The sequence below is a fragment of the Populus nigra genome, chromosome 5 (assembly GCF_951802175.1).
Source record: "Populus nigra chromosome 5, ddPopNigr1.1, whole genome shotgun sequence".
Classification (NCBI taxonomy): Eukaryota; Viridiplantae; Streptophyta; class Magnoliopsida; order Malpighiales; family Salicaceae; genus Populus; species Populus nigra.
Genome location: NC_084856.1, coordinates 7,226,254 through 7,236,771, shown reverse-complemented (window position 1 = coordinate 7,236,771; position 10,518 = coordinate 7,226,254). Strand labels below are relative to the sequence as shown.

At 32.1% G+C, this 10,518-nt stretch overlaps 1 protein-coding gene across 1 annotated transcript; it reads left to right on the top strand.

Moving 5' to 3' along the window:
* Positions 1 to 3,868: 3,868 nt before the first annotated feature.
* Positions 3,869 to 9,794, top strand: LOC133695061 (mitogen-activated protein kinase kinase kinase 1-like). The gene is made up of 9 exons (XM_062116831.1): positions 3,869 to 5,009; positions 5,332 to 5,416; positions 5,572 to 5,634; positions 6,080 to 6,237; positions 7,006 to 7,078; positions 7,184 to 7,243; positions 8,241 to 8,351; positions 8,579 to 8,821; positions 9,306 to 9,794. The coding sequence occupies exons 1-8, from the start codon at positions 4,054 to 4,056 to the stop codon at positions 8,786 to 8,788; spliced, it is 1,716 nt and encodes a 571-aa protein (XP_061972815.1). The 5' UTR covers positions 3,869 to 4,053; the 3' UTR covers positions 8,789 to 8,821; positions 9,306 to 9,794.
* Positions 9,795 to 10,518: the final 724 nt, after the last annotated feature.

The following is a 10,518-nucleotide window of genomic DNA, read 5'->3' as shown; positions in this document are numbered from 1 at the left end:
CCCCAATATTTGTATGCTATTTTTGGGCTTGGGCCTCAAGCTAGGAAGCCCAGCTTATATAGTTAGGCTTAGCCTATTCTAGCCATAACGACATGTTAAGACATGTTTAGTAAACACGACATATTGATTTTCCAGCAATGTTTATATTTTTTGTGTTGTTCCCAAACAAGCCCAAACCAAAATTCTAAAATTCTATAAGATACTAACCATTTTAAAATTACTTATGGGTCCCTCGCGTGTTTTTCCAACAATTTTATCTAATATCGAGCTATGAACTATACTATAAAATACTAACGTGGTATTAAAAATACTATGTTTTTCTTTGATATTTCAAAAAAAAATTCAAAATTCAAAAAATTTTCTTGTTCCAAAAACAAAAAATTATGTTTTATTTGCATGCATACAACCAAATTTTAAAAAAGAAATTTCACATATATTTTCTATGAAAACAAAAATTATATTTTTATCATTTAAAAAAAATACAAAAATGAGTATCATGATCAATTTATAATTATCCATTAGGATTTGGTGAAAAATTCAAAAATATCACATAAATTAATTTGTTTAATTAATTTCAGGGTATGAACTTTACATCATAATGCACACTTTCGATATTAAATTAAATGAATTAATAGCAATAAATATTAGAAATCAAATGTAGACTTTATTATTTGAGGATGTAAAATTATAATGTAAAGTATATCCCTGGATATTAAAGATACAAATTAGAAAATAAATGTAATGCTAAAATATAGGCCTTAGGATGTAGCCCGATAAAGCATAGACTTCCTTATAAAAGGAGATCTGCCTTGAATTTTAGATAGACTAATGAGTGGAAACATAAACTAGAAAAACATTCAACCAATAATGCAATTTACCTTAGATGGGGTGTATTGAGGGTGATGCATCTTCTCCTTACATAACTAGTCTCCTTACTCAGACTCTTTCAGATCATTAAGTATCCTAGTGAATATGTTACCAAGTGACAATTCCTTCAAAATCATAATTTTATGATTAATCTCAAAACCCTATTAATCCAGGATGAAAACCCGTCTTTCGACATTGTGCACGTCATGACCATCTTGATTGCATTTATCTAATTTAATTTAAATCATTTTATCATCGGGTTAGATTTTTATATTTTACTAACCTGAAAAAATTTTAACCGAGGTTTTACACATTAGCTATATATACTAGCCTCATTTTTATTTATTTACATATATGCCACTACTCTTTGTTTGGGCAAGCTGTCTCCTTTTAATCAAGTGTATTTTTTGCGATCGATTTTCTTATATTGTATTCAATAGTCATAATAATAATAATAATAATAATAATAATAATAATAATAATAATAATTTGAAAGAAAATCCTAACTGGAATTTACATGTCGTGCTCTTTAAATGGTGTGTATAACGTTGCTTGGTGTTCAAACACTAGCTTCTAAAGCAATATTCAAATCATCTTGGTAGCCCCTCTATTTCTGGGTAGTGCGTAAAGTTAATGAACATTTGGTTTAGCCTTGAAAGCCTTTTCTTTCTTTTTTCTTCTTTTTCTAATGAACATTTGGTTTGGCCCTGAAGGCCTTTTTTTGTTCTTTTTTTTTTCTCTCCTCCTCGATTTACATGCTTGACTCTTTAAATTTTCAAGGTAGCTATTTAATTTGTTTTTTTTTTTCCAGATTTGGTTCTTATTCTTTTTATTACTATATATAAAATAATTTATAAAATTAGACCTTTTCTTTTTCAATTTTTATCTTCCTTTAGTTTTTTAATATGTCAGATTTGATCTTTATTCTTTTTATTGCTATTTTTTTTATTTGAGATAATTTTTAAAATTCGAATATGATTTCTTCCTTTTTTAGTTTTTTTCCTATCAGAATTGATATCCATTTTTTTATTGTTATTTTTTTTTACTTTGATTTTTTTTTTAAAATTGATATATTTTTTAATTTCATAATTTAATATTAAATTGGTTAAGAATTGAGATTCTTGATTGAGTTCGGGTCTAGAATTTAATAGGTTGCAAGTCGAGAGATTAACCGAGGTTTAGAAGGCTTGCCTGAGTTTGCTTGTTTTTTCCTCTTTTCAAAGCTCATGTTTTTTTTTAGATTTATCCTTTGACATTTATTTAATTAGAGATTGAGCTTCACTATTTTTTTATTTGCTTTCTATAGGATTTTTCAATGATTTTAAAAATAAATTTGGTTATCTCGAGCCTTTTTATTTGTCATTCTTTATTAAATTTAGTATTTTTAAAGATTTTTTTAATTAAATTAAATTTTTTATCAATTAAATATAAGCATGAGATGCTCACTTCACGATATTTTGTTTCATTTGCTTTCCAGGTTATTTCTTTGAGAGTGTGTGCTGCTTTTTTCAATGTCATTTATATAGCCTTTCACAATGGTGTTATAATTGTTTTAGTGAACTTTTTATTGTGGTGGGGCAGTCGTCACAGTAGAGCAACAACGAGTCTTTAAATGACATTTGTTTTATTTTTTTACTTTAAAGTTAATTAATACAATTTTTTTATGGTTTTGTTTATTGCCAATGCTTTTTTTTATCATATAATTAAATTAATTGAGTTTATTAAATTCAGTCAAGTCAATAGCTCAAGTATCAAAATTTTCTTGTTTTTTTTATAAATGTTGGCATAGGTTGAACATTATTTTATTATATTAAAAACAATTAATTTGAGTGTGTGGTAGACATTGTCTTTCAAAGTGTTTTTTACTTAGAAATATATCAAAATAATATTTTTTTTAATATTAATACATTCAAACAATCAAAAAATACTAAAAATTATTAATTTAAAATAAAAAAATTAAAAAATATAGTCCAACTACGTAAGAAAAACATGCTTTTAGAACTTGTTTGGAAGTAAAATTAAAGTTATTTTTCAAAGTATTTTTCATTTAAAAATAAATTAAATAATTTTTTTAAAATTTTTGCCATCAGCATATTAAAATAATAAACATATAAAAAAATATTAATTTTAATTTTTTTTAAATTATAAATTTATAAATCAGTGGGATCGCAATACAAAATTTGGTTACCACTGAATTTGTTCATGTGAACCTATGACGTGGAAGCTCACGTACAGCGTTACGTTTGCCCCGATACTTCACAGCAAACAAATTAAGCACCGTGTACGGATGGCGCAGGTTTAGGAATCTACTCCAAACAAGAACACAATATTATATTTAATATTTGAGATTGTTTGAACGTTTTTATTTTATTTTTTAAATATATTAAAATAATATTTTTTATTTTAAAAAAATTATTTTTAATATTATTTCGTTAAAATAATCTAAAATTATAAAAATATTAATTTAATTTAATAAAAATAAATTCAAAAGTATTTTTTTAAAACAAAAACAAACACACTCTAAAATTGTATTGAAATCATAATTTTTAAAAATTTGAAAATAATTTTTTTTATGTTTTGAAATATTAATATTAAAAATAATTTTTAAAAATTAAAAAATATTATTTTAATATATTTTTAAACAAAATTAATTCCTAATGCATTTTCTAGTTACTTTGCATTTTAAAAATATTTTTGAATAAAATTAAAATATTTTATTATTTTATTTTAAATTAATATATTTTTAGTTTTTAGATATTTTGATATGTTGATGTGAAAAATAATTGTTTTTGAAATATTATTTTAATATATTTTTAAATAAAAAATACTTTAAAAAATAATTAGAAAATAGAAATACGTTAAATCATCACTTGCAAACATCTACTCTACGACCGCCACATGGCACCGCGTTTTCCCTTTCTATCTTGACGGCGTTTACCACTCTCTCTCTTCAACGCTTCTCTTCAATTTCATTTTTTTTTTCTCGCTTCAACCATTACGACCCTCTTGGTCAAACATAAAACATAGCCAAATTAACCTCCTTTTTTATCTCCAAAATTTTCCCGGTAAAGTGACAGCAAATAAAGATATTTTCACATAAATTACATAAAAGAGACACAAAGAAGCCCTAGCTTGGCTGTTTCTTAATTTGATTCTTCTTCTACTTTTAGATGGATTTTGTTCTCAATGCATCACTTACCTCAATTTCTCACTCGTAAGAAGAAAACCAGCTCGATGGACCCGAAAAATCGAAGGAGGCCAAGGCTGGAGAGACGTAATGCGTTGAAGCACATTGACTACGAAGCAACGCCTTCGTTTTCATCTCTAGACGACTCGTCATCGTCGTCTTTATTTACTCGATCGCTTGATTTGCCGGATCGGACCAGTTTTCGAATCGAAGGAACCGAAGGTGAGTTAGACCGCATCTGTCGCAGCTTAGGCCTCTCTGGCCCCGAGGATTTCGCGATTCCGGCGGCTGCTTGGGAAGCTATGAAGGCCCGGTCCGCTTCCGATCTTTTGCGGCGGTCCAGATTGTTGGGGCCGGATAGTCCGAAAGCAGCTGAAGAATTTAAAGCGATAGTTGAAATGACCAATCAGCAAGAGGAGAGGGAATTGTGTGCTGGGGTTTTGAAGAGTGTTAGAGTTAGGGATTCTTCAACTGAGTTGAACACTTGTCATGATATTGATAATCGTGGTGTGTCAGTTGGAATTAAAGGGCCTAGGCCGCCGCTACTGAAGCCGCCGCCGTCGATGACATTACCAGTGATTGATAAAGAGTGTTCAACTTGGGATTTATTCAGGGATTTTGCACCTGAAAATGATGGAGTGGTTAATAATAACAAAGAATTCAGTTCTGGTGATGATGATGACGGACGAGAAAGAAGACCGCAAGTAATTGATGCAGCTGTGGATAACAAGAGAGAAGAAGAAGAAGAAAATTTGTTGAGGATAGGTGAAACTGCGGTATTATCAGAGTCGTGTTCGTTTACCACGTCTAATGATGATGATTCGTCAAGTAGTACAACCGAACCCATGTCGAATATTTCCCCTAATTTGAGATTTAGAAGGTCTATTACCGATTGGGAAAAGGGTGAGCTTCTCGGACGTGGGTCATTTGGATCGGTTTATGAAGGAATCTCTGAGTAAGTTTTAAATAGTTTGTATCATTATTTTTTATGATACGTATTTGTTTAATTATGATCTGGGGTATTTAGAATCGCCAGTTTCCAAAACTCTTATTGAGTTATTAGAGAATCTTAGCTTATTTTTAGGTTATTGGCAATTGACGAGGAAAACTATTCTTGTTTTCCGTTGCAATTCCATTGATGTTTGATGGTCAAATATCAAGTTTTTGGTTAGGAAGGGCGAATTTCTGAAGAAACTCATGCTATGTTTTGTGTCTTTGCTTATCAAAAGAAATGATTTCATGTAAACTGTGCTTTATTGGTTGTTTATCTCCTTCAGCGATGGATTCTTTTTTGCTGTCAAAGAGGTTTCACTGCTTGATCAGGGAAGTCAGGGAAAACAAAGTATTTATCAACTTGAGCAGGTGAGATAATCTTTATCTTATTTTATGGCGTGTCAATATTCTCTACCCTTTGCTAACAAAAAATAATTTATCCTGAGGTATATAACTGGATTTGATCTTTTACCAACAGCTTTGTTTTTATTTTCCTGATCATTTACTTTCCCTGTCGTTTTCAGGAGATTGCTCTTTTAAGTCGGTTTGAACATGAAAACATAGTTCAATATTATGGCACAGATAAGGTACTGTTTTCTTGCTTTCTGTTGGGTTCTAGATTTGATTGTTTGATCTACATCAATTCTGAATGGAACTGATGGAACCCAAGATATAATTCTGTTTCTTAATCATTTTCTATTTTTTACGAAGTGTATGCTCTTTAGAAAAGTTCTTTCTTTTAGTAGAATTGAAATGTAATTAGCTCTGGGCTCAACTGAACAGTGGAAAAGGGCACATAACTACATGTTGCCAACTCCAAGTGGTTAAAATTGAGCTGAATTGAGAATAATAGATTAACAGATATAATGTGATTTGGCAAGTTTGCCAGATATCATGGATTCACTTTCCTAGGGGCATCCTGTGTATCTTTCATGACTGTTTTTTGTACTGCTTATTTTGACTAAGGTATTCTTATTTCCTTTTCTGCAGAAATTTGATCATCCATGTTAATCCTTGCATTGGTTTTCGCAGGATGAATCAAAACTATATATCTTTCTCGAACTTGTAACTAAGGGCTCCCTTCTAAAACTCTATCAGAGATATAATCTTCGAGATTCCCAAGTTTCTGCATACACAAGACAGATTTTGCATGGTTTGAAGTATCTTCATGATCAGAATGTGGTCCACAGGTGAAATGAATAAATTGTTATGCCATGCATTATGAATTTTATTGTGATTTTTTTAGTTCTTATGATCTCTCTAGATTTATTTTCCTTTTTTGGTGATGCTTCTAGTATTATGTTTACTTCATTATTCTTTTATGACAATCATTTCTTTTATGAATATTGTGCAAACTCCAAGAATCATCATTAGCTTTCCTTACCCAAGGAAGTGTAGCTTTCTATGGCCCAAGTGTTGGTTTTTCACTCTGGTGTACTGAATTCTTTCTGACCACTTCAATATCATGAGATGCGGAATGCTGCTTGTCAGTTCTAGTTCATGCCCTTTTAGGACCTCATCTTTGTAATGCTGAATTAACTTTCAAGACCATCCAAGACCGTTAAGGTTGCTGGGACCTTTTCTCAATTGCTAGGCTTAGGGGTGGTTGGCTTCTTGCTTGATGCTGAACCTTCCTAAAATTGTCCATTTAAGATGACTGTTTTTAGGTCTTTTCCTTTTTCAAACCTAAACTTGAGGAAGATGCATGAATTTAGGAGAAACAGGTGATGGGTTTAAATTTCTTATCAAAGACAAACTATGCTGATGCAATATTGGTAACCAAATTGCTAAGTTAATATAAATGCTAACACTGCAGAATATCTTTCTTTACTTGAAAGATGTTTATGATCATTTGGCTTGGGATTTTTTTCCAATTTATTTCTTTCCCTGTTTCTGCTTTCATGCATGGGCTTGCTTCATCAGGTGACAGCTTTCAATATTTGTTTTTTGTATTTTAGGGATATAAAATGTGCAAATTTATTGGTGGATGCAAATGGCTCAGTAAAACTTGCAGATTTTGGTTTGGCAAAGGTTTTATTCTCTTCCTCGTATTTTAATCTTGTATCTTGTTTCCTAGAGGTGTCTATAACAGCTGCAAATTTCTTTTCTAATATTATATGCCGTTTACTTTTTCAGGCAACTAAATTTAATGATGTTAAATCTTGCAAGGGGACTGCATTCTGGATGGCTCCTGAGGTGTGTACAACTTCTGTAATGAATTGTTCAGTGGCAGCATCAGATTTTGCTGAAATAATATATGATTTCTGTACGCTGTCATGAATTGATGAATTAAAATACTGCAGTCTGATACTTGTTAATTGAGTCAGGGGCAGACATGATAATCTAGTCGTAGTTTTGGGAAGCAATATGGGAGAAAATTTTGACTTTTCTTAACCTCCTAAAGTTCTCTTGGTCTTCAGCCTTTACTTGTACTAAGTGCAAGTCAATCAATTAGCCACTTGCTTTTGCCTTGCAGACTATAAATTGTGGGGACATGTATTTTAGCGATAGGTCATAGGGGTTTGGAGCCTGTTACCTGGGTTGGTTATGGGGGAGAGAGTAGATTTGAAGGGGAGTATGCTTTTGCACATACTAGGAAAATTTATAATTTTATCCCTCTATTTATTTATTGGCTATTGTGGTGATGTATAGTAGGAATTTGTTGGGATGAGGTTTTCACTTCCTGATCTTTGAAGAATCTAAACATGCATTGTGGAATCCTGTATTGCAGTAAATATGGACAACGTTTTTCTTTACCATTTGTTATTTCTCATTCTATGGCACTTAAACAGAGTTATGCCATGTGCTTGTCATGCTGTCCCTTTATGTGTTGTCTTAAATTAAAATCCTTCGTTGAGATAACAATAGAAGGAGATCATCAGTGCCAGTGGATTCTTTATATCTTGTTGTGTGGGCAGTTTTAGTTCCAACTCCCAGGTTACTATTTAGGTATGCATTATTGGGAAAGGCAAAATTGAATTGTCCTTCAGATCTGCGTCATTTACGTTGATCATCCCTCTTGTTTGTAAAATTATGTTACCCGTGAGATTTCCAACCATTTCTAGTTTGTATCTGATTTCTAGTTTCATGGCTTTTTGAAACAATACCATTTTGTGTAAATCTGGAGTCTGGACTAAAGTTAAGCATGTTTGACTTGTGCAGCCAAATTCTGATTCTGATATTTGTACTGCAGGTTGTCAATAATAAAAACCAAGGATATGGGCTTCCAGCTGATATATGGAGTCTGGGATGCACTGTGTTGGAGATGTTAACCCGTCAGATTCCATATTCTGAATTGGAATCTGTGAGTACTATTTGTGGCACTTCTTTATACACTATCATATTATGTTGCCAATTTTTCCTTGAGAGATTTATAGATAAATTGACACTTCTACTTCTTGGTAGTTATGTTCTTGCCTTAGCTAGTTTATGCATAAACTGCTTAATTTTATGATTCATTCCATTGCGCACCATTACATGCTGCCATTTTTTTATTTACTTTTAACAACTTATCTTTCTGTAACTCAACAGATGCAGGCATTATTTAGGATTGGTAGAGGTGTTCCTCCACTCGTTCCTGATTCTCTCTCAAATGACGCACGGGACTTTATCCTGCAATGCCTACAAGTTAATCCGAATGATCGCCCAACTGCTGCGATGCTCTTAGACCATCCATTTATGAAGAGGCCTCTCCCAACATTCTCGGGTTCAGCATCTCCCTATATTGGCCGTCGATTGTAGAAATTTTTGGTTCATTTTGATCATGAGAGATAAGTAAGTTTTCTTTATTTTCATATAGCTCTTCTCATAACCCTGAACAATGATGTTGATTCAAAAGGCGGACATTTATCTGTTAAAGCTCCTTTTTTGAGAAATAATACTGTCAGAGGGTTACATTCGTGTCTCTGGTTGACAAACCTGAGATCATTAAGTGCTTGCTGTTGGGATGTCTGACATCCTTTTGCGTTTTTCTTTTTTCTCTTTCCATGTAAACAATCAATAATGTGATTTTGACCCGAGATCTTCCACTTTCTAATTGGAGCCATGACCTGACTGGTCTGGCAACAGATTGTACAAGTTATTTGTCATGAAACTTGTACCATGGTTGTTCTCGATAGAACTTTTAATTTGTCCATGCCCCGTTGGGACATGAATCTGCATCTGAGATTATTGTTGTTGATCTTGAGGCTTTGTTCTTTTCCTTTACCATCATGTCAATTTCGCCCACTGATTTGATTAAGTTTGCTCTTGGAAACAGTTCTGTCCATGACGAAGCAAATGGGACCTTTATATCACAATGCATGCTCAAGTTGGATGACATGGTCGTGGACACTGTTTGACAGGAAGCAACCATGGATTCAGATTCTGTAGGCTCGAAGTCTGCATGCTTATAATTTCTGAATGGAACTCGAAGCATTGGGTTGGGGGGGGGGGGGGGGGGTTGAATTTTACCGTCATGATAAGAACAAGCAACCCTCATTTTCCCTGCTTTGAAGATTCGGCATCACAGAGCGACGAACAGCTTGAATTGCTATTTTTTTACTTTTCCGTTGTGGAAAAAATAAACTCCTGATGTCAACTTGTGCAACATTGCAAGTACTTGGGTTCATTTATATTTTATCGGGGAAAGTTGCCCCTTGTAAGAGCAAGGTGTGAGAGCAATTGTTGTAGGGATAGGGAAGCTTGCACTATTTGTATATATCATCATTGTTGTAGCCATTGTATCATTTTATTTTTTCCTTTGTTACTTTCTTTTTGTTCATATTATATTCCAAATATTCTTTGCCTACAAAATAAACTAAGCTTTTCCACAATGATCATTTCTTAGTTGCACCAAGCCTGATTGGGGCGGGCTGTGCCAAGCTGTTTGCTTGAATGGCTTTTGGATCTGATTTTTCAGTAACCTTAGCTTTTGCTCGATCCACGGAACTGGGTTAGGGACAGGGGGGAGTGCAGCCAATCCTATAATGATGTCAGAAATGATATTCATCCAAAAACATGGTGAAGTGCGATTTAAGATCATTGAGTGGTGAATTTTAGGAAATTGTAGCTCCTTCAGTGGCAAGAAATGACTACTTGGAAATGACTAAAATGCTAAGGAAATTGTGGACTCGTTTTTTGGTATTCTAAAAAAATATAAATATAAATTTTAATTGAGAATTGGAAAGATAATTGAAAAGCATAAAAACTGATAAATGGCATAAAGAGTTGTAAACTCTAATAAAATATTAAAGCAAAAGAAAAAGAAAAAAAGATGCAAATGTATATATTTTACATAGATGTTAGTGATATTTTTTTAGTCAAAATTCTTCTTTTTTTTTTTCAATGTTTTTTTATTTAAAAAAACATTTTTTCTAATATCAATACGGTTCATGGAATAAAAATTAAAGGAAATTGAAGTAGAAATTAAAAGAAATTTAATTTATTTGAAATAAGATTTAAAAATGAATATTATTATTTTTAAACAGTCC

Bases quoted from the DNA above. Each gene is read 5' to 3' on its own strand.
- LOC133695061 (XM_062116831.1), top strand. From the start codon at position 4,054: ATGCATCACTTACCTCAATTTCTCACTCGTAAGAAGAAAACCAGCTCG. The intron at 5,010-5,331 runs GTAAGTTTTAAA...TATCTCCTTCAG, and splicing joins GTTTATGAAGGAATCTCTGA to CGATGGATTCTTTTTTGCTG. The intron at 5,417-5,571 runs GTGAGATAATCT...TGTCGTTTTCAG, and splicing joins GTATTTATCAACTTGAGCAG to GAGATTGCTCTTTTAAGTCG.